At 37.7% G+C, this 25276-nt stretch overlaps 1 protein-coding gene across 15 annotated transcripts in view; it reads right to left on the minus strand.

The window, feature by feature from the left end:
* The window catches only part of Robo2 (roundabout guidance receptor 2), a 1164975-nt gene that overhangs the window by 487415 nt on the left and 652284 nt on the right, over positions 1-25276 (minus strand). The window contains exon 1 of one of the 15 annotated variants that reach the window (XM_031364258.1): positions 15619-16617. The exons of 10 other annotated variants lie outside the window; for them this stretch is intronic. In XM_031364258.1, coding sequence (XP_031220118.1) covers positions 15619-15679 — 61 coding nt within the window. In that variant the 5' untranslated portion in view covers positions 15680-16617. Of the gene's footprint in view, positions 1-15618; positions 16618-25276 lie in introns of those variants that run through there. 4 more of the 15 variants (XM_031364254.1, XM_031364249.1, XM_031364262.1 and 1 more) reach the window with 4 other exon arrangements.

Below are 25276 nucleotides of genomic sequence, written 5' to 3' on the forward strand. Positions count from 1 at the left end.
AGGACCTTGGCCCTGTGAAGGCTCTGTGCCCCAGTGTAGGGGAATGCCAGGGCCAGAAAGTGGGAGAGAGCGGGGTGGCAGGCATGAGGAAGTGTGAGGCAACAGGGGTTTGTTTTGGTTGTTTTTGTTTGTTTCTTTGTTTTTTTTGGAGGGGAAAGTGGGAATGGAGAAATTTACATGTAAATAAATAAAATAAAATAAAAAATGCAGAGTTGAACAGAACGACAGAGAACTAGGTTTCACTCTGTCAAATATAGATAGTCCATTCCAGCTTCCTGGAGAAATTCCAATGTGGATCCATTGTACTACTTTGATTTTACTGAATAGTGGAAGCACCTGGCCTTTAAGAGTCACAGAGAGTTGCTGAGGGTTAGCAGTCAGCTCTACATTATTTCTCTTCTCTCAGTCACCAGCAGTGTTATAAAACAATAACCAAAGCTCAGAGACTAGTTTGTATGGCATACTTTTTGGATATGCCATACAAATGTTCCGAAGCAAGATAGCCTATTTTACAATTGCCATAGGGCAATACTCTGCCTGGAACTATTCATTTAAGATAAGGGGACCAGAAGGGAAATAGAATAAAAAGGGACTTTAACGTAGGTAGCTCTGCTGAGGTATTATTTTCCACACATTTGCCATTTTGCAGTTCTCTGTGGAACAAGCTATCAAGTTTTGCACATTCTCTTAAACTGTAGAGCCCCAAAGGGGTCATGTTCATCTACACAGATCTCATTAATGTGGAAGACATTAAAAGGATTATGTTCTGGATTCGGCTCAACTAGTTCATCTAATTACAGTTCTCATGCCTATATAGAGGAAGCCCACAATACTTCATGACTTTTCCTTCAATAATAAAATCTTACACTAGGCAACACCTATAATCTGAACTAGCAATAACTGACATGAGAGTTTATTCGTCTAAGAACATCTCATTGCTTCTACGGATCTTGATAATATCATCTTCAAGAGTTGCTAGTGAAATATTTCAAATATTGTTACATTGTTGCTCCTTTGTGCACCTTAGTTAATAGTATTCATCTGAAGTGGCAAGGACATGCAGAAACTGTAATCCTGACCACCTCTGCTTTTAGCTGACACATCCCTTCCTAAATGGCCTCTCTCAAAAGTAACTCAAATGTCTAATCTGGCAAAATCTAACTCAGGTTCTGTCCATGGAATACATATGGAAAAGAGAATTTCCATTGCTTTCAAGCCACATTATCTGATGCAACACTCCAGAAATGGCCACTACCACCCCGTGGCTTGTACACTGGGACCCAGCAGCCGGCTATTTGCACTCTCTCTTTGACTTTTCTATACATTTCCCCCTGGACCCATTCAGTGTTATTGCTTTGCGAGCTTCTCCCTCTACTTGGATGTCTAGATTTCTGATTGCCTCCCTAAAGAATTCGTTTACATTTACGTACTAAATAAAGCACTGGTTATTACTCTAAGAAGAGTCTTTTCTTTCCTGTCAACATTTTAGTAAGTCATTAGGCATGGTTTCTGGGAAGGAGGGTGGGAAGTCACAAAGATTTTCTAATGTACAGAAATAGAATTTCTCCATTGCTCTGTTCTTATATCACTAATGAAGATGTGAAGTCAGACCTCGCTCAAAGCTGATCTCTAGACATCACTCATCAAATCGTTACGTTTTTCCTCTCTGATTGCCCTTGGGTATTACCACCTCTTAACAAGATATTTCACCTCTACAGAATGAAAAACAGGCTCTAAGAAGCAGCACAAGGGTGTTTTAAATATTGCTTGTTTTCACGGTTAGATGAAAGCAAGGACTGCTGGATGGGAAAATGAACAGAACAAGTATAATAGGTGGCCCCTTCAAAGACAAAAATGAGAAGTAGGGAAAACATGTTCAAGGACCACAGAAGCTTGGTTTCATGACTTTCTCTCTTTTAATAGATGACTAGTATCTAGCTGATAGGCCACAGGGAAATCACCGAATCACGTCTTGAGTGTTGCTCACAGGTTTCCCAAGCCAGAGTGGCTATGTAATCAGTTGTTTACAAAGAGTATTAATCCTCGAGTAGTTTTTATCTGAACTATCTTATATATGCTATGTACTAAAAAAAAAAAAAAAAATCTAAAAGGATATGATTAGAATTATAAAGGTCATCTGTAATTATTTATGCAAAATTATCCCATACTTAAAATACTTAAAATTCACATGCACTCTACATATATACCTCCAAGTAACAACTAGAAAAACCTCAACAAGTCCTTTAAAGCCAAGTGCTCCTGGGTGACTAACACCTGCCACCCATAACCCTCTCCCATTACATGCTCCTCTAAACTCTCCAGAGCATTGTAATTAGTTTCTTTATCAAACAAACTGAGCTGCTATTTGGATATTGTGAAGCAGACCTGCCTAAACACTGCAGTGAGGAAGAGACTAAGAGTAGGTTTTTACTCCAGGGTCACGACAAACATTGCCAAGATGCGAGATGAGCTAGCTAAATTTTTTTATACTACTTCTGGGGATATTTTGACTGTTTTATTTCATTTGACAGCAGTCACAATTAACACTTAGCTTTGAAAAAGATTATCACAGGTATTGGACATTTATCCACTTAGTAATCAAAAGCGTGGACAAATGTATAAAATCTAATTGGCAAAATGGTCAAAGTAGTATGAAGACCTTTCTTTCTTGCCTTTTCCCCCATTAAGAGCAGAAGGTATTAATCAGTCCATCTCAATGGCAGCTGACTAAAGCTATTCACTGAGGAGGGCATTCTTGCTCATGTGGCCCCATGAATAACTCTAAGGCTTTTATTGTGGCTCTGAGTGGACTCTTAATGGCACAGGCACCCTTTAGTGGCTCTCATCCCCTCAGGCACCAGAAGGATTAAGGGGAATGGCTGAAAGAACACATCATTGGTAAAAACAAAAGTTTTCACAGGAAAAAGAAAAAAAGAAAAAGTGGGACCAAAGTGGACACATTGGAGACAAGTCATGATTCATGGCCTCTGTTGTGTTCTGCCTTTTTCGCTCATTCAATGCACTCTTTAGTTTTACTGATGGATATGAAGCAAGCAACCCAGTGCACTTCTCCTAGCAACCGATATCAACCAGGGAAGAAGGCATGTCCTCTGCTCTAAGAGAAAAACAGAAGAATTTGGCTTCATACAAAGCAGACACATGTTCTTTTGCATTTGATCCCAAATTGATTATCAAGAAGGATTCAGCAAATGCTAAATAATTTTGTTTTATGTGAATGTGAACAATCCTGTGAACTAAATATCAGCTGGTCTACTTGCTATGTAGCTGGCTTTCAAATGCTAGGCCAGTCAATTGATTCAAAGGCTCAGTTTTGATTTTTCAGTGCACCCACTTGGTGACCTCTTATAGCTCTAAACCTCCACCCTCCCAGGAATATATGTGTTCAATTCTTGGATCATTGCAAATGCAAAAAATATGTATACATTCCTGAAGCAATCACTGACTATAAACTTTAGAGTTGAATTCTGGCAGAAATAAGCCTATAAAAGCATTTGTCTGGCTTTCTAATTTGTGTGCTGTGTTCAGTTCCTGATTAAAAAGATTTTAAAAAAATTCTGTGAAAAGTTGGGCTACATTGGAATTTAATTTCAACATAAGAAGACACATCAATGAGGCCATCAAAAGCCTAAAATATTCCAAAATTTCTAACAGATAACTTTCATGCATGTGAGAACCTCACAGAGAATACAAGAAGACATCTGAGCTTGGAAAGTTTTCTTCTGAAAATATAAATGTCCAGTCAAATTTTAAAAGGAGGGGAGGCCTTGCTTTTATTTCCACTTTATACTCACATATCTAGACAGTCAAAAGAAAGAAAGCTGTATTTGCTGCCAAATAAGTACCCATATGATATAAATGTTATTTCTGATATTATTGTCATACATTAAAATTTGATACCACTCAAGTTTTCAAATCACAGCAATAAGAGTAAAGCATGAGAGTTTAGCTTGTTTTAAAGTCTCAAAGTCACCAAACACAAAGACCATGCTTTTGGGGAGAAGAGGCCATAGGACCACATCAATGTTTGGAAGCGTGGGGACCATGCACAACCTGAATGTTTCTGTACTGCTGGCTTTCAAACTGAAATTAAGATTGTAAAGAAAAAAATATGCAGACTGTGCCCAGTGCTACATTCCTTTACTCTTAGCACTTAGCAGGCAGATTTCTGTGAGTTTAAGGCCACCCTGAACTATATAGGCCATCTTTAGTAGTAAGACCCTGAACTATATAAGGAGCTTCACACCACCTTCAATAGTGAGACCCCGTCTCTAATAATCAACAATAAAAAAGAAATTGCAGTGACACAAATCATTTTGTTACTGCCAAAGGAAATGTTTAATTTTTTTTAAGATTTTATTTTTTATGGGGGACAAAAACAAAGTTGATTACTATTGTATTACCAGCATGGCCTGCCTGCTTTCCATCCTTCCTTCTTCTTCTTGCTTTGACAGACAAGAGTTTCTAAGCCAAGTTGGCCTTATTGTCCAGGGTAGTAGATAAAGGATAACCTTGAAAGTCTGGTAGGCTTCTCTCTACCTCCTCTACCAGCATGTGCCACCACACCCAGTTCATACTGGGAATCAAACCAAGTATCTATGCATGCTATGTAAGTAGTCTACCTACTGCTATCCCCAGTGATGGTTTTGCTTTGTATGGGGTTACATTCTATCCAGACATGCTTTTATACCCAGCACTCTGGAGGCCGTGGCAGGAGGATCACCTTGAATAGAAAGTATGTCTAGGCCACATATTTAGGTCTAGGCTGATTGAACAAAACCCTGAAGCCCTGTTTCAAAAGAAAAGGAGAAATTCAATTGATATTTTTCTCTTTTGCATTCAGTTTCTCCAACAACCCATAAAAAGAAGGAGAATGATAAAATAGCATTTGGGTAATAAGCATACATACTGCTGAAATATATGTGAATGTTTAGACACAGAAGCTATTGTGTGCAACCGTGGAAAAGTGAAATGACTTCTCTTTTGATCCATACTTTGTTCTTCCCTCTTCTTGAATTTTTTTGTGGTTTATAAATTGTATTTTGGGTATTCTGAGCTTCTGGACTAATATTCACTTATCAGAGAGTACATACCATGTGTGTTCTTTTTTGATTGGGTTACCTCACTCAGGATGATAAGCCAAAGACAAAAGTCTTGCAGCTAAATTCATCTTAAATTCCCTTTAATTTAATGTAATTTTGAAAATTACATTCTAATTTTCACACATCTCAACAAATTATTTCAAGCATATTTTGCCATTTGCTAGTACCTGGGAGCACATATCTTAAGGCCTTAACCTCTGACCTTGGCTTCTAAAAATGTACGCATTTAAAAAGAAACAATAATGATATCTCTGATTCCAAATATCTCCCATTTCCATGGTGCAGATGGACATGTTATTTAGTTCTAGTTCATGCCAGAAGTTTTGGACAAATCCCTCCAATTCCAGGATGTTTATAACTTGGTGGTTGTTGTTTGGATTTAAGTGTAGTATAATGGAATACTTGAGTTATGCCCCATGATCATTAGCTAATTTCTAAAAAGCTTGTAACCAAAAACAGGGGAACAAGATCATACACCAATCCTAGCCACAGACATTTAAAAATGGCTGCTAAAGCCACAGTGTTGCACAGGATTCTAGCTCTCAAGGTCAGGAACTCATATTGCTTTTCTTAGCAGCTCCACTTATTATTCACAAAAGAAGTCTCTTGCAAAGCCAGTTATTAAAAATGAGAGAAAGGGAAACAAAACCACAGACTTGTAATATTTGCCCATTTTACACTTCATCAATGTATCACTCCATCCAAAAGACAGCACAGACATAGAATACATGCAGTTTGCTCAACAGAATGTAATTGTTTCATATGGATGGTAAAGGTAAGGTCACGATTGTTCGTATTGTCTAGTCTATAAATTTTTTTCTTTAAAGCCATTCAGTAATAATGTATTCAACCAAAAGTACATAAAAGAACCTAAGATGAAGGAGGCCTTGGAGATTGGACAATCAGTGCTCTTGGTTTTTGGTGTGGTTTGCTTTGCTTTCTATTTGTTTTGTAACAATTTTGAAAATTAATAATAGAAAACATATGTGATTTGGGAAAATAATAGAAACTCATTGTGACTCTTGAGTATATGTAAAAGCTATATTTATTTGGAACTCAATAGGTTTGTCTTACTCAAACATTTTCCTCACTGTACTTATTAAAAAACCAAAAACAGTAGGTAAAATACTAAAAATATAACTGCAAAATGTAAAACTACATGAAACACACTACAGTATTATATCATCATATAACATTGATTAACAAATATGGCTGTTTGGAGAAGGCCTCTCTTATTTATCCCTTTTTGTCATAACAAACACTATTCATTTGGGAATGCCAAGCATTCTGTGATCAGCATATAATGTAATGGGAAAGCATGTCATAGCATGCCTGTCACAGTTACATAGGTGTGGTCACAGATGAGTCCATTAAAGCAAAAACAATTTTTTTTATCAGCTACCTGAAGACTCATGTTAAGAAAAATCTTACAAAATGTATCATGAATGGGTATCCCCAATGACAGCCAAAGCTAATTTTGATAGCCCTCCCTTTCTAGTTGTTACTTGTTTATATAAGTCAGGGATTGTAAATTCTGTGTGAATCCTGTGATTTTTCATCTTAGAACTTCTGTTCAACCACCAAGTAAAGATTTCAACATCTGGTTAACTGAAATGAACTTGCCACTTAGCAGAGATTTAAAGAATATGAAATATAAAACACTGACAGAATCTACAAGGGAGAAGATTCTTGTATTGATTTAGTAGGTCCTTGTGTTTCTCAAAGAGCTCTGCAAGTTTCATTGTCTATAAATCAGCACACTATAAACATGTGTTGAATCAAACGATAATCACAGTATTGCCAAGCTAATTTTCTTATAATTAGAAAACACCTGGTCAAAATCATATTGGTGTCTAAGATTTGATTTGATGTCCACATGATAGTGTGGACTCTAACTAAGTACATACATTTTCTTAGCTTTAGGTGTTCAAATCCTAGAGGAAATGTATTTTCTTCTATTTTCAAATGAGTCTTCTCCCTCTTTGATTCAATCCTTCTATGATCTATATTTTATGTCTTTAAATCTCTTAAGTAGCAAGTTCACTTGTGTTCACTGAATGTGGAAAACTTCACAGGGTAATTGGAAAGCACATAAAAGACAAAAATTACAGGTTGAATTCTAAATTCTGACTACTGGAAATTTAAGACATATTATTTAAGACATATCTTCAAATCGAGTCTGCATTTGTCATGAATTATTTCATTGGAAAGATATTTCTAGTTCATGTATTACTGGTCAGAATGTTTTTAAAAATTAGTATCATAATTGGTATCATATCTCACTCTACCTCCAATGAGGCAGAATATTATGAATAACAAAGTAATGGAATTCTAGTATATTAGTCCAATATGGATGGCTTTTGAAAGTATTGTGCTAGATAAAGAACCTAATCATAAAATACTGTGTGTGTGTGTGTGTGTGTGTGTGTGTGTGTGTGTGTGTGTGATATCAAATTGACAGGAATTCCTTTTTATGCTTCTTGATTACAGGTGTGTACCACTAGATCCAGTCCAAAATATATTTAACATGACTAGTTCAGTGTAAAAGTAGATAAGCAATTCATTAGGAAAAAAATGGAGACAAATAATTTTCCATATTAGAAGGAGGGCAGTATATAGGGAAGAAGGCAGAGGAGTCCCATCGAGGTTAAAATTCATTTTAAAATTAGATTGTAGTGAGATTGTCCAACTCTAACCTTATGCTTTAATGGAAATTTTTATAGCATATGGAAGTTCATCTCTGTAAGACTAATTAGCAAAAATATATACAGGCCAAAGTTAAAGAGTGTGTATTTTAGACTTCATTTGTAAATAAAATTTCTAGTTAAGACTTCTGTGAGATATTTTCTTAAATCTAGACTGAGTTATCAAGATATATTAAAAATTAATGACAATGAAGAAAAGAACTGTCCCCACGGTTGTCAGGGGATCTACACATACCAATTCTCTACATCTGTCTCATCTTGAAATGTGTATATCCACCTCCACACACACAAATTCTCACATAATCAATAAAAGTAATTTTAAAAATTACATCAGTATTTAAAGCAGGTTCTACTTATTCTATCCCCAGTCATAGCTCAGATTAGCATCTAGTGTGAACAGGCTCTGAACTAAGTCAGCTGTATGTACAGGAGGATCTAGTGTGAACAGGCCCTAGGTTAAGTCAGCTGTATGTAGAGGAGGATTGAGTGTGAACAGGCCCTAGGTTAAGTCAGCTGTATGTACAGGAGGATCTAGTGTGAACAGGCCCTGGATTAAGTCAGCTGTATGTACAGGAGGATCTAGTGTGAACAGGCCCTTGGTTAAGTCAGTGTGTACAGGAGGATCGAGTGTGAACAGGCCCTGGGTTAAGTCAGCGTGTACAGGAGGATCTAGTGTGAACAGGCCCTGGGTTAAGTCAGCGTGTACAGGAGGATAATGTTCATCATGACTGATAGATACTACTTTCTAGCTTTCTTTACTAATCTCACAGATTTAACAGAATTACACATTTGGAGACTAATTTTAGAACTTATCTATTTAGTTCTACTTTCAAATTAAAGCAATCATTTGTATTTGTTGGAATCATTGTATAGAAATTGAAAATATGTACCTAATATCCAGAAAAGTCTCAATTTTTGAACTGAATGTCATCACATAAGTTCCTGGAAAGGGCTGGACTATTACAACTTATCAAAATCATTGTAAGAAATTTGTTGTCAAAACTGCATACAACACTCAGAGCTGTGTTAAACAATTATAGCAGTGTTCATTGGGAGAAGAGAAAGGATGACTGTGATAACCATTATAGAAAATTCTCTTTGCTTGATACAAGGAAGGTATATTAGAGCAAATGGCCAAATATGTGTCTCTTACCAAGGAAAAAAGTATAATATTGTGACTCCAGAAATCATATAACTTCTTTATAACTACATATTTAATAACTTTCTCAGTCAGTTTCTTAAATATACAATACATACACATGCATTCTCTCTCTCTCATTGTCTCTCAAACACAAATAAACACAACACAAATACACATACACCACCATATTTTAAGTTTTTCCTGTGCTGGGACTAGTTATGAAACTCAATATCAAAAAAGCACTCCGTATGCACATTCTCATTTATTCAACAAATATTTGACTATGTACTGTGTGTCTTTCAGTGCTCTGGGCTTTGGAGGAACACTGGTAAACGTGACAGTCAAAGCTAAGTTCCTGGCATATGTGCTCAGTGCAGGTGTCTGATGACAAACAAACCTATATCTGGCTATACTTATTGACTGCTAGCAAAACAAGTTAGTGTCTCCTGTTTCTGCATGTCTTTCTTACAGAGGCACTAGCTCCTGACTTTTCCAAACTGTATTCAAAAATATTTATTAGAAGGAAGATCCTAGACCTTAGAAAATGCATGTGGTCACCTATGAGGATATAGGCAAAAGTGTTTAGAGTGAAAGAATGAATGAAGACAATGTCACCACTTAGGGAAACGGATATAGAAGCTATCTTATTAGCCATGCTAAAACATTCAGGTCCCAAGTTCGTTCTTCACAGTAAGACTAAGCCACTATTTGCTCATCTTCCTGGTCTCCTCCAGCTAGGTAACAAAGAAACTTGAAATCACACAACTTACTGTGGCATGACTAACAAAGTTCATCACCTGTGACTAGAGAACCTCACATTTCGACTGATCTCCTATAAGTGTAGGATCCTCAATTTTAATTGTAGACATGCTAATATGTTTATCCCTTTATATTTCTTAAAATGGAGTCACACATACACACCCACATACACACACTTCACACACACACACATACACACACACAGACACACACACACTCACACATAACCTTTCCTAACTAGAGGTGAGTAATATAAGATATATGTTTAAAACAAATCAAGGTGGAATATAAATAGTACTTCAAAAGGAGCAATGTTAGAAATATTAACCAACAGCTACAATTTAAACTTAAACATTCTCCGAAGCCTCAAAAGATTACACTCTTTGGATCAGATGGGAACCTCTGAAGTTGGGGTGTAATGTGAGGAGGCTGGGTGATTTTTGTATAATCTTGTACTGGGACCTCAGTGTCTTCCATTCCTTAGCTTTTACTTCCCACTCATGATATGAGTAGTGTTGTCCTTCTGCTGGGTGCTCACATGAAGTGCTTAATTCCTCCATGGCCAGAGCTTTGGGGCTTACCATCAAGGACTGAAACTGCCAAAATTCTAAGCCCGATAATGTACATTGTCTCTTTATATCTTGATTATATCAGGAATCTATTTTATCAATTGAAAGGTAATTTTTTGTTATTATTTTCATACATCCATGTTTTCAAAATGACGATATCAGAATCCAATTCCAATATCAATAAATAATTGAGGAACTATACCAATGCCAAGATCTAGATTAGAGTGTTTTTTTTTGTAAAGATCACATACAAAGACCTAGAGTGAGCTAAATGACTTCCTTCATAGTTTTACATGTATATTCTAGGTAGATAGTGTGAACTATTGCAGTCAATAGGTAGAAGAAAGTCTGCATTCACAGAGTCTTGCATACCTTGTTCCAGGCTTTCTGGAAGCCATGAGCAAAGAGCTACAGAAGAACACACATTTCATTTACATGTGTAGTGAAGGTCCTACTGACTATAGTGTGGAGAACTAAGAAAAGAAAGGAAGGGATGTTTGCTAAGCCTGATAGCTTAGTATTAATAAAGCAGAATCAATAATTCTAGAATCTGGATAAAATCTGACACTCGTTGAAAAATATTTTTAGCTTAGAATGTGTTTTAAATTATGCATAAGACAATGGGTGATAAAAATATGATAAAGTTAAGCTAAGTTTCAAATGTTACATAAAGAGCTAGGTATGAGCCATGAGAACAGGTCAAGGTGATTCATTATTTTGGATCATCAAAAATGGGAATAATGAAGCTATTTACTGAGATGGAATTAACTCCAAAAAACAGACAATCAAATTATGATTCTATCTCAGGCTTGAATTTGTGACAGTGTCACGAGTTATTAAGCTAATATACTATGCAGTCAGAGAGGGACCTGCCAAACAATACTCCAGGCCCTCGAAACATGCAAGGTATAGATGCATCATGGTGAACCCAACTCTGATGTCCGCAAAATGATTAGGCTGTTTTAGAGACATCAGCATACATATGGATCAGATGAAAGACTTTAAGTAATAACAGAAATGAAGAGAACAATAATAACGGAGGCCTGGTGACTCCAACACTATTTTGAATTATAGACAAGTAGTTGAGGTGTGTACAGCACATGCCACAGATAATGTTAAATATTCATCTTGACATAGCACCCAACTAAAAGACTCAAAAAAGGATTTTGCAAAACTTTCTCCTTAAAAAGAATATCGTCTTTCAGTCATTTTTCATTCAATATCTTTTAAAGGAGAAAATTAATAGCAAGCCATGTACTGATTGAGATTTGCCGGTCTGTATCTGAAGAAACTACAAGAGAGATGACAATTTTGTTATTTAATATTAATTCTATAAAATGTTATTTTATAAATTTCTACCGTTGCTTGAAGGCAGATCTGAAACTTCTGTTTGTCTAGGTTTGGAAAACATAGTATTCATATCAAGGTTATTTAAAATTATATAGTTTACTTAAAGAAAAATGAGGATGTGTAAACCAAAGTTACATACACCTAAAACAAACAAGTATTAGCTTAACTTCCTTAACTTCAAATCTGACCAATTACCATTTTATAAATACTAGACACAATCTCCTTCACACTTCAAATGTCTCTCTAAGTTCTTTTACAATGTCCAAAATAAAAGGAAGAAAAGAATAAAAGAAAGAGGGAGGGAGGGGGAATGGGAAAAACAGGAAGAAGGAAGCAGAAGAAAAAAAATAAGAATAAAAGTAAGGGGCTGGAGAGATGGCTCAGCAGTTAAGAGCACTGACTGCTCTTCCAAAGGTCCTGAGTTCAATTCCCAGCAACCACATTCTGGCTTACAACAATCTGTAATGGAATCTGATGCCCTCTTCTGGTGTGTTTGAGGACAGCTATAGTGTCCTCAAACGTTAAACAAACATTAAACAAACAAATAAATAAAATAAATAAATAAATAAAAGTAAGATAATCCCCTCCCCCATTTTTATATTATTATTCAGAAACCAAACTGCACATGGGAAGTAAATTTATACACATATCCATGTATAAGTTCTTTCCTTGCTTATCCATATTTTTACTGTCAAAGATGCTGTTTTTATAAGCTAGTCAGAAGTAAAATGACAAGAACTTTTTTATTCTCTCTCTCTCTCTCTCTCTCTCTCTCTCTCTCTCTCTCTGTGTGTGTGTGTGTGTGTGTGTGTGTGTGTGTGTGTGTATTACCATGACTTTTACTTTAACATTTTCTAGTTTAATGTTCTAAGTAATCCTTTTGGTTTATGGTCCACATGTTGCGTAGCATCAAAGGTTATTCAAACAAAGCCAATTCAAATGTGATATTACTGCTCAGCTACAAGAACAAATTTCAGGTTACTTATATGCAATTCAAGTTCTTAAATGGGCTACATATGGCTACGATAATGAGCCCATTACTGAAAAGAGCACTTTAGCAAAATGTATAAACCTATATGAGATTATGCATCTGCACTGTGCACACACATTATCTTTATCTCCCCAAATACCACATGTGTCATTTTCATGTAGTAATAGGTAAGGAGTAAAGAAGAGAAAACCATTATCACTGTGAAAACACCTTTCAGAAGTATTGTAAAATTATCAAATTGATATATGGGATGGGATTATAATTTAAAATCTTGCAATCATTCAAACTATATCCCATTAACAGATTGAAACCACTGTTATTTAAAAGTGAAATCTACTAAGCAAAGCCTAAATTCATTATAATTCTATATTACAGAGAGTAAACACTCAATATGGCTATTTATCTGTTTCAAAAAATATCTTCACATCAAACATTTTTTTAAGCTCATCATCAGTTCTCAACTAACTCAGTATTTATTCTTCATGGCTTGCTATAGGGAAAGATTCTGAAAACTCATAAATAATATTAGCACAAATTTTCTATGAGGAGGCAAAACTCTAACATTTTTTCATGCACCATAAAAAATGCACATATAAATAACCCACCAAGCAAATTTTAATGCAAATCTATGTATCATTTGTCACTGAATAAAATTAATTTCTATGTTGAGCACAAGGATAGTCAGTATATCTTTGGAATGGTACAAGCTTCTCTAAATTTGAAATTCATGTGGAAAATAAGCCCACAGCTCTGAAAAGGACAATAAGTAAATAAATATCACAGAATCCAGGATGAGCACAGAGATGAGCCATTCTATACAGCAGCCTCCTCACTGGCTATGTGAATGCAGGGTCCCAAGTCTTGCAACAGCCTAGGTGGCAGTATTATCCACATCCCAAATTTTCAACAATCCCCATGGAAGAGCTGTCACCCTTCTGAAGTACCCAAAGACAACCCAATGTCAAATTCAGTAAGAATGTCTATAACGCCTCTGATTCTGTCCTAGCACATTCTAAACACTAACTAGTTTTACACATATGAAATTTAACATTGTCTCTTCAGTCTTTACTCTTTTACCTGTCAGCATTTTTTTTTTTCATTTCATTACTAGAAACTCCCATGCAGATGATACAGACCCAAAACCTGCCTCTTTAATTTATAATGGAAAATCAGAACAAAGATTCCAGACATGTCTTTAGAGAGGGGAAAAAGGAGGAAGGGAAATAAAGAAGAAGAGGGGAAAGAGGAGGAGGAGGAAGGGGAGGGCATGCAAGAGAAAGATGGAAAGGAGAGAAGGATAAAACAGGGGGATAGAGGGAGTGAGGGAGAAGAGGAAGATAGATAATGTTACTGCTGCTGGTCCATCACACTGGTTAATTGCATTTGTTTCATTCATATCCAAACATCTTGGTACATTAATTACATTCTGTAACTAATCTTTTTGGATTCCCTCTGTCACTTCCATGAAGCAATTTAATTGTATGCTTCCCCAAGACTCTGATGTTAAAAATGGTGATAAATTTACGATCAATATATAATTTGTAAATGCATTGCTATGGAAAAGTCTTAGTACAACAATCAAACACACTTGGAATACATAAAACCTTTGTGTTAGGATGGTATTCGGGTAGTGTAAAAGTAAACCTATTAGAAATGAAATGGTTATTGCTATAATGCTAGAAATCACCACAATGTCAATTGAAGTGACCAAATCCTAAGCTTCTACTACTTTTCAGGGAAAGAGAAACATTGTGCACACAGGCACGCTCCTGGACCCCTATCACTTGGAGAAGAGCAAATGAACTCAAGTACTCCAGAGCTGAAAACAGCCACTTGGCAGTGGATCTGCTCATCTTCCGTGTTGCCTTGTGTTTATAGATAGCTTTTCTTTTGAGTCTGATACTCAGACTCTGCATAGCAGCTGCCGGAACCACAGTTGGCTCCTACAGACGGGCAATAACAGGCAATGTCCCAAGTAATGAATTCAAAGAAAAGTTTATGGAGCAACATGTTCTCTTGATGTCTTAAATATCTGGATTAATATGCCTCAGATTCTTTATGAGCATTAGAAATGAAAGTTATTGCCATGTTCAGAGTATGGTGGCTTAGTCCACTTTTCATAAACACTTGTCACTGATATAAAAAAAAAGTCCCTAGATATATGTTTTAGTTTCAAAGAATAAACTCATAGTATATTTACAATTATTAATACTTCTCATTCAAACAGCCACAAGGAAAAAAAAAAAGGTTGGGTAATGATCTCACAAGAACCTGATATTCAGTGAGGATATCCCAGGAAACTAACTCTGAACAAAAGACAGGAAAAGCCGAGGTTGAAAACTGTCTGCTTGACAGAGTGGCACAGCCTAGCAGGATACCTACAGCACCTGTTTGGAGTCTCCATTGTGTTTGTCCACTGGGGACCCAGCTGAGGGCTCCCAGCTTGCAGCCAGCCCAGAGTGGGTACTGCCTCCTTCCTGGAGCCTCGCCCAGTCTCACTTGTGACAGTTTTCTCTCTGTGATCTAGATCCTTCATTCTGGTTTTGCGATGGGATAGCATTCATTACACACAGGCGACACACTTTGAACCTTGAGATACCTGATATCAAATCCTCCTCATTGAATGCATCTTCAAGTATCAGCTACTACAGTTCTTCAGTTGAATGCCTAAGCCAAAGTTTAGATACCCGAACAAATACCAAAGAAAGAGTAGCCACACCATTCTGGGTTCTTTCTTAGCATTGTTTTTTTAACAGTTATTTTTCTAAGCTGGGGCCCATCACTTACTGTAACACTCATCAATTAATTAATCACAATAACAATGGGTGGATATCTCATGTTCCACTAGCATCAGGTTAGAAACAAAAGACATAGCACCTCTGCTCCTGAAGAGCTTGTGCGTGGCCAAACACACTACCAACTACACTGTCATTTTCTGCAGAAGGCACAACAGTCTCATAAAGAAAGAGGGGCTTTAACTCACCATCAATCCGAATGCAGAGAAATCCAAAGAGCAGTAGTAGTGTAAACATCAGAGGATTCATTTTGACATATGAAAAAGGATCCAGGTTGTTTAAGAAACCAATCCCAGAGAGCAGAAGTACAAAAATAAGTATCAAAAAAAGAGGTAGGTCCGAAGTTTAGACTTTCCTAGAGATTAATTAAGGTCAAGAAGAGCAAAATGGCAACATCGGAAGCTGTTGGTGAAGAGGTCTGACGCGGGACACATTAGGTGCCATCCGAATGAACCCAGGGGACTCCAGAGCCGCTGTACTTCCACAGGCTGGCTTCCCAAATTCCCACAAATTCAGCCCAGCTGGCGGGACTATTCACGTGCGTCTAGCGCTGTCTCCTTAGACTCCATTGCAATCCAAACACAACTTCATTCTTCAGAAGTCAAGAAGATGATGGGGGACAAAAAAGATCTAATTCCTAGAAAGTGTTCCACAAACTTGCCAACGCGCTGAGGAGCAACCATTGACCTGCCCACCGGGTTTTCTTTCCCCTTGGTCTCCTCCGTAGCAGCAACACTTCGCGGAGTTTTGTTTTGTGTTGTTCTGTTTTCACTTAACTTCCATCCTAAGGATGTGTCAAAGCAGCACTTTGTGAGCCGGCCCTCTCCTCCGCAGCCTGGTCGCCTCCCTCGGAGTCTCTGGTTTCCAAAAGGAAGGAAAGGGGGAAAGCAGAACCGCTTGGGTGGAGAATGGGAACTCCTACGTGGTGAGGGAGCGAGGAGGAGGGCGAGGAGAAGAAGCAAGGGAAGAGGGAGGGGTTGAGCTGAGGCCGCGGCCACCCCGGAGGGGCCGCCCCCGGAGAGATCTAGCGGCCAGCTGCTGCGGGGCGAGCGCCGCCGCCAGATCTAGGAGCTCCGGAGCTGGGAGCCCGGAGGATGCTAGCGCGTGGTCCAGCCCCCAGGAGCAGTCCTGCCTCCAGCCCCTTTCGGGACAGTCACTGCTTCTGCGGCGGAGGCTGCGCTGCGACCGCCTCCTCCAGCAGCTGCCAGGGGCTGGAAGGACTTGGAGGAGGGAAGGCAAGGAAGCAGGAGAGGAGGGGAGGAAAAAGCTGCTCCCGGTATATCCCCGGGTGGGGTTGGAGGATAGAAGGGTGTACCCGGACCTCCACCTCCACCCAATCACCCTCGCGTGCAGGGGGCGACAGCCCGCACCGGGGTCCACGGAGCAAGGGTAACCGGGCAAGCGACGAGTCTTAGTGGGGACGGAAATGAACCAATGTGGAGCTGCTGCTGGCTCCCTAAGACTGCGATTAGCCATCAACTCTTTCCCATTCTGGGAGCCTCCTGGGCGTCCCCCTCCCTCCCTCCTCTGGAGGGGTGAGGTGGGCTTCCAGCCTCCCGCTCTTCACGCGGCCCGTTTAATGGGCAGGTAATTTTCTCGGTGAGTGATTTCATGGAAGCCCTTCCTAATTATTCATCGCTCCGTCTGCCGGAGCTGCACAAGAGCTTTTCTAGGAAAAAAAAAAAAAAGATGATCTTCCAGGACCTGGGGTACAGCCTCATTACCTGTTAAAATCACACACACACACACACACACACACACACACACACACACACACACACACACACACGCACTTCACCAGAAAGAAGCTGGCCAACAGGGAGAGCAAGAGATGGGATGAAGTACCTATTGGAGTAGAAAGGTTTTGTGTACATATATCCCTATGTGGTTGTAAGTGAACACCCCCCCCCACACACACACACACAAAACCAACTGTGTGGCTGTAGGGAGGGGTATCTTTAACCTCTTCCTGCTTGTTTTAGGCAAGATCTATGGCTAACTACGGAATCCCCAAGAGAAGCTAGGGGAAGGATTGGCATCCGGCTAATGTTGTTCAGTTGCCTTCTGACCTCTCCACACTCACTGACCATAATTCGGGACCTTGTGATAAAAGAGTCCTGCAGAAGACTCTAGGAATGGAGGAGGTCGAGGATCAAAAGACTTGGAGGAAGTGGTTTTCCAAGAGCTTTCGCTCTTTTTAGGACCTCTAAAAGGAAATTCGGAAAACAGCCTCTGATTTAGGAATGCTGATAACCCAACTAAGCTAAACAGGAGCTCGAGCGGAATTTCAGCCCAAACATGATAAAAGGGAATACATTCCAAGCAAAAACTACGGAATGCATGCTATTAGGGCTGGAGACAGTTAGGGAAGGCCACTTTAAATCAGATGCCTGCCCCTGTCTAAGGTGCCCTGGCCATTGTGGCCGGACCCACGTGTGATCAAAAGCTTTGCTTGGTAGCTGTTGGATGCTTGTTCAGGTGATTATAAAAGCGCCTGACAGGAACTCACGCAGGTCCCTGAGCAAAGCCAGCCTCTGCTTGGCGAGTCTTTAGTTCCCCCTACTGGAAAATATTAGGAAAGAAACTGTATTTGAGGACATTAGAGGAGTCTTTTGTTTGGTTGGATGTGTTTTGGTGCCTCCGTTGAACTTAGTTCTCCTTTGCCTATATTGAGAAATGGAGTGTTTTTCCTCAAAAAGGCCAACGACATTTAAATAAGCAATTAGGAGAGATCTCTGGGCATTCCAGCAGGCTTGTTCATGATGGCAATAAAACTGTCTTCGCTCAAAGGTCTGAATTAAGCCACACTTCTCATGAAGCATCAAAAGTCATCATAGCAGTTTTGAAGTACAATCTTTCGCCATAAATAAAATAGAAAGCACTTTTTCTCTTTATGGCTAAAGATTGCACTTCAAAACTGCTAAATTCTTCAAGTATTGAGTCCAAATTAGCATCATATGCAAAAAAGGAAAGAAAAAAGAAAAAAATATTAACAGGAAACAAGTTTATATGTTGCAATTCAGCAACACCACAAGACAGGAGTTCTGTGTTTGAGAACACTATGAAAAAGAAAAATCCAAAAATGTCCTGGATTAACATCTGTTACCTCTCCAGGATGCTAGAAAATAGTTGATGATTATTTAAAACTTTTGACTTGGACATTGTATTAGGTTTTAAGTAAAGTATTGAAAAAAAAATCTGTCTTGTTATACTATCCAAGAAACACCTCCTCTAATCTCAAGCAAACAACTTTTTTCTTTCCAACAAACACAAGTTCCATAATGATATTCTGTAAGAATTAAAAATCAAATAAGCTAATGAGACTTTTAATTTTAAGATCTGGGAAAAGAGAACTGACACGTACCGTTCAGAAATTTTCTTCTGGCTTCTAGTTTAACTACTTTTCAATTACAAGAGCATTTCTTTAAATAATGTATAAAATTAGTCAGGAGTCAGAACGAGTGTGTTTGGAGAATTGTGGGAGTAGATGGGAGAGAGCCCACCCAACAATTCCTCCTGTCTCCTAGGGTAGAACTGGCTGCATTTTACCTCACAGAAATGTAGTCACATGTCTGGTATAGGAATGACTTCAACAGAGGAGTTTTATTTAACGATTTCATTTAGTAAGTCGGTTTTTGCCAAATACCAGTATTTTATATTCACAACTACCTTTTAAAAGTCACAAAACAAGGTCAATTATTTTGAATTGACATCTTCTTTTGTGTAATTATTCCTACTAAGAAATTTAAATTTGAAGCAAAGATATTTTGGAGTATATATTTTCTATCTTTCTTGAAGACAAATTTGGAATTGATTCATAAAAGAATGCTTTGTCAAGATCTTTTGATAGTGCAATGTGCCTAAAGAAAACATGATATTTAATTATTTAATAGTTTAACAATGTTATTTAAAGGAAATTTTAAGGTAATAACCAAAACTTGCACATTAAATAAGCAACAGTAAGAGGTTCTTAGTCAGAAATTTAATGTGGATGATATTAAGGTCAAGAGAAGTAACATAATCATTTTCTGCAAGATTTCAGAGAATCTGTGCTAGAGAGATCATACTTTACTTGAACTTGATGAGCTTTAAGTAAACACAAATTATAAAGGTAGATTTTTTTTTCTACATATTGATTCTTCCTTTGTAGGTAAACAAAAGTCTTTAAAACCTGAACCTTGTGATAGAAACTAGAAAATCCATTTTAGCTTATGAAGAGGAAAAATAGAAAACAAAAGAAAGACTACAAAAAGAGAGACAAGAAAGGAAGGAAGGAGGGAAGGAAGGAAAGAGACAAGGAAGGAAGGAAGGAAGGAAGGAAGGAAAGAGGGAGGGAGACAGAGATGGAAGGAAAGAAGGAAGAAAGGAAAGAAGAAAAATAGAAATTGCTTCACTTGTCATTAAAGAACCAGTTTTAAAGTCAAGGGCTGCTCAGATGGATTTTTTTTTCTGTGTAAAATTGCCTTAGTATACATTTTTCCCATATCAAATTTATATATATATATATATATATATATATATATATATATGTCATTACCTACAACAAGACATCAGGCAATTAAAATAATGTGTAAAAACTCCTGACCAGACAAGAATGATTTGCTCGCTCCTGCATTATTTTGTTTTATCTTGTTCTATTTTTCTCTAGAAAGATTCTGAGGCAGACAAGTATGAGAAAATATTATCCTTCTGAAATAAATTGGAAATTTCTGATTGCAATTAAATCATTTTGAGATAATCATTAATACTTATATTAATGTATAATAAATCTACCTTATAAAAATGTATGTGCATCTATGTATGAATAGTATTTTGGTCCATTCCATTGATTTATTTAATGAATATCACTTCAGCAATCTTAAATATGAGTTGATTGAAATACAGCACTATTTTTATTTAAAAATAATGTTTTTGTCATATTTATGCAACATACTTTTATGAAAGAAGAATTTTCTTTCACTAGAATTTTAAAAGTTGAAAAATAATGTTGCTCCTGATTGATGAGTTTAGGAAGTGTTCAAAACTTAACAATGATTTTTTTTTCAGGTTTTTTTGAGACAGGGTTTCTCTGTGTAGCCATGGCTGTCCTGGAACTCACCCTTGTAGACAAGGATGGCTTCAAACTCAGAAATCCACCTGCCTCTCCTCCCAAGTGCTGGGATTAAAGGTGTGCACCACCACTGCCCGGCTAACAATGATTTTTGAATAAATCAAATAGAGCAAATAGCATAGAATACTGAGGCAGAACTTCTCTTTGTATGAATACTTTAAGAATAAAAAAAGAGTATGCAAGGAAGATATGAAGCTGTGGAGGGAGGGATAAACAGTGATGCCCAGCAGGCTACTGTTAGCATCCCAGGTCTCTGCGCTGTTTTTGTAGAGAACCTGTGTGACAACATGCAATAGGCATGTGTCTTGCCTGTGAACACAAATGCCCATGCTTCTGCAACACAGCTCACAACTAAGTCAGCATCAAAGATCCTTTGTTCTTCAGCATTGCTGTCAATGTGAGATGGTTGTTCCTCTACCGTAGGGCAGCAAATAGGAAGGTTTTCTGGAGCCTTTTCTCTATTACTGTGCTAATCTAGCCCAAAGGAATGCCTACCATTGTATGTATGTACCAGCACTATTAATAATGTTCTCAGGTGTGTGTGTGTGTGTGTGTGTGTAATTGTCACAAGAAGTTATGAACCATCATTTGGTGCATTAAAAGCAGAGCAATGGAGTTAAGTGAAAGAAGGGATGGACAGCACTGGTGAATCTAATCTGTGTTTCTTGAGACCTCTAGAAATATGTTAACCCTCGAAGACCAGCGACCTTCTACTGCTTAGCCTCAGGTCTCTCCGGTGTTTTGAAGCATTCCCAGTCCACATCATCATCATTTTAGAAAGTGTGCTATAACAAAACCATAAAACAGAATTTATTTTTTAGTTTGAAAAGTCCCAATTGAATCAGAAGCCATTTTAATCACCTAAAACTCTATAACAGGTCATTGGTGAGACTAGACCTTCAGTATGATGGTACAAGGTTTCATACAGTCACCAAAAGTAAATAAAAAAAAATTGAGACTAAGGCAATGACCCCTTGTTTTGTTTAAGCTAGCGCCTTTATAACATATGTAAAGTTATCCACTATAATAACAAATTCTCTGGAAGTAAAGATTCAGTCTTTGACCATGAGAGATTAGGGAAGTGTGAGCAACGATTCCCTTTATTGTTTCCTTTCTGAGATCTCCAATCCTCATTTCAGTACAGTGTCCCTTTTTTTTGTTTTGTTTTTTGTTTTTGGTTTTGGTTTTGGTTTTGGTTTTTCGAGACAGGGTTTCTCTGTGTAGCCCTGGCTGTCCTGGAATTCACTCTGTAGACCAGGCTGGCCTAGAACTCAGAAATCCGCCTGCCTCTGCCTCCCAAGTGCTGGGATTAAAGGTGTGCGCCACCACCGCCCGGCTCAGTACAGTGTCTTAACGGAAGAGATAATAATACGCTTTTTTTCTTTCTTTTTGGCTATTTTTTACAACGCAATTTAGCAAAACCATGAAAATCCCTTGATTCTTTGCTAACCCATCTCAAATCTGCCTGCTCCAACCGGTACTTTGCATTGTCGCATCTTAGCTATAGACACTGTGATCCTAAAAGGAAAACTTATTTTGTACTCCCAAACAAAATTTTGTTATTTTAAAAAAGAACAGAGTTCCAAAGCTTGAAGGAAGAGTGCACCACACCCATAGATCCTAGATTTGGACAGATCTCTGCTCACGGGTTGCCATTCGGAGATGTAAGATAATGGATCCTTCCCATTAAGAAAATAACGCATTTCCTCCCTTATGATAATATAATGGCATTTATCCAAGGGTATCTGTGATTCAGCTCACCTGCCTATATGGTTGTATTCTCTCACAGAATAACCAAGTAGTGTGGGGACAAATTCTGATTTGTTTCTAGCACCCGAAATACCTGACTCCTGCCACATGAAATGAATTTTGACTTCTGTGAAATAACAGATTCTCATTAAAAATTGCAAAATGTGCATCATGTTTTTATTGTTAGATACTTGCTGGAAATTTCAGCAATGTATTTTCTTTAAATCAGGCAGATAGATAGATAGATAGATAGATACATAGATAGATAGATAGATACGCATTCTCTTTTTTAAAGGATGAAGTTCATCACAGGATAATCTCCCACAGGTTTGCATGACACAGCCTGATGAAAGTAGAGAGAAACAGAGACCATGTCCCTGACAAGGAGGAAGGTGAGTATAGACGATGAAGGCTGCTCTCTCCTCTCCACATACTCTCTGCTAGAACCATTCACACACAAAACTGTGTGTGCATGCGAGTGTGTACATACCCACCCACACCCACACACACCACATATATCTAAGAAATTTGTACAAAATAATGAATCCCTTTGAAAGAAAAAGCTAGGAAGTGATTTGTTCTTTGAGTAACTTTACCCTTTCTATTATGTACTAATATGGACATAAAAACTAACAGAGGGACAAACACTAAGAATAAATTATATCAATTCAGTCTGCCTTTGATGTGAACTGCAAAAATCTCTGTCCCCCTGTCTTGTTTCCTTTTCAATTTTCAATGAGTAGCTCCTCATATTAATTAGCAATATAAAATAAGAGTATGATTATTCAGTATCTCATATTTGCTATATTGAGCATCTAAATCTACTTATGCTCTTCAGCAATCTGCCAAACAGCTCATGCTATCTCTATCCTTTAATTTCTCTTTTTTTTTCTAAAATTACTCATTATGTGTTTTCCCTTCAGTTATCTGACAAACATTAGTGTTTGAGGTATAATTGATGGAGACAAGGTCAATGAAAATTATATAGCATAATGAACAATTGGGGGGATTGAGTTTTACTGTTGCGGTTTTTGTAGTCTGTCTCTATAGCTGGCTACATTCCAGGTTGTTACTTGCATTTTATGTTGTTTCTCTCATCTCTACTATCCACCAAAGGAATACATTCAAAGGCCATTATATGATAAAGCTCAAGGAACATTTACAGGGTTTCTGATAATCTATTCTTCAGCCTTTGTTTGTAATCATGACTTAACCATCAAAAAGAGATGAAAAACTACTTTATTTAAAGATTTCCAGATGATGTTTCACAGTGCTCATACGCAAGCTATTTACTGGTCATTAGGAAACTTTGGTCTAATGTTAATGGAATATTTCCACACTATTGTCTCTACAAAGTGTGGGGATAACAATTGTAGGTCTTGAATGGATAAACAGCAGAGCAGACTGGATCAAAACTACAGCTTGAAATCAGATCTGAAAGGCAAAGCTGAATGGTCATCTATTTCTACCATTTTAAAGCATGTGTTAACCATTCAACTGTTAAACAATGATAACAATGCCAGCTTCAGTACAGGGGATAGCACTGAAAGGCTTTAGTAGTTGTGGGTGTCTGGATTATAATAATGAATTTATGTTGCGATGACAATGTTATTTGTGAGTCAAGAATCGCATCTCTTCACTGACAGGAAGCCGAATCCCCTTCTCAGCTTTCATTCATTCACTTTCATTTACTTAAACCATGTGATTGAGTTCTGGCCAAAGGAATGGCAGCGCTTCTCTCTCTATTCATCCAGTGACAGTATTTATTGTCATCCTGACAACATCTAGAATCCTCTGGAAGACAAACCTCTGGGCATATTGGTGAGGGGCTTTCTAAACTGAGATGGAAAAACACAGCCAAAGTTTAGGTGGCATCCTTCCATAAACTCAACTCCCAGACTTGGTAGAAAGGTGGAAACAAGCTGAATGCCTACATTCATTGACTTTTGCAGCGTCACCACTGTGCAATGGGACCAACATTCTCAAGCTCCTGCCACTGGGATGTTCTTTCTTAACTTGGATGCAAAATGAACTCTTCAGCATGCTGATTTAGCACTGTATTTGGCTACAACAATGAAGCAAGTAAGTAAAACACCCTTGGAGATTCCTTCTCACCTCATTGTCTCAGGAACTCTGACTTCTCTCAGTGATTAGATTACCAAGTCCTACTGAAAATACAAGGCTGCAAGATGGAATAACTCAAGTGAGCAATGGTTGTATACATCTAATTCAGGCCAATTTACTTTTTTTCCAAGACTTTAAACTGTAACAATTAAATTACAGGTAATACCTAAGTTTTAAATATAATGCCATTCATAATTTCTGATAAAATTCTGAGAATCAAAATATGACATTAATATTCACTTTACTTCAGAGTATATTATTATTAACTATGTAATGTAGAGTACAACTAATAAAAAAGTTTGTAAATTAAATTCATTAAGACTCTCAACAAAGACTCTATCCTTGCTTGGGACAGATTATTCTGCAGCAATGTTTCTTGACATTAAAAAAAAAGTAACTTTTTGATCATCAACTCTTTAAAGAGCAGTCACATTAGGAGTGTCCATGTCACCTAGAAAAGCATCTACATGATATATACTGTCAGATGGTGAAACTTTGGGAAAATGACTATTCATGAAGACAGGGTTCTTATGATTAATATTAGCATTCCTGTATAAAAGACTGTGACCCTCCTCCAGCTAAGCTCCTTCAGACCTTGCCTTGTCACAAATAGCCACGCCTCTCTCCAACCTCCTGCTAATAGCCATGCCTCTCTCCAAGTTCCTGTCACACCGGAAGTTCCGCCTCCAGAGACTGAAGATGAAGATGCTGATTGGGCTATGAGTTGCTGATGGACTTGGGGGAGGGGTTTTTCTCTACCTACCTGCTTGTAACAAAGAGAGTTTAAATAATAAGGGAGGTAACTAACTATATTTAGGCTGGCTTGTCTTTCCTTTAGTCTCTGCTCCATTGTTAATCTCTGC

Source organism: Mastomys coucha, unplaced genomic scaffold, assembly GCF_008632895.1.
Source record: "Mastomys coucha isolate ucsf_1 unplaced genomic scaffold, UCSF_Mcou_1 pScaffold12, whole genome shotgun sequence".
NCBI lineage: Eukaryota > Metazoa > Chordata > Mammalia > Rodentia > Muridae > Mastomys > Mastomys coucha.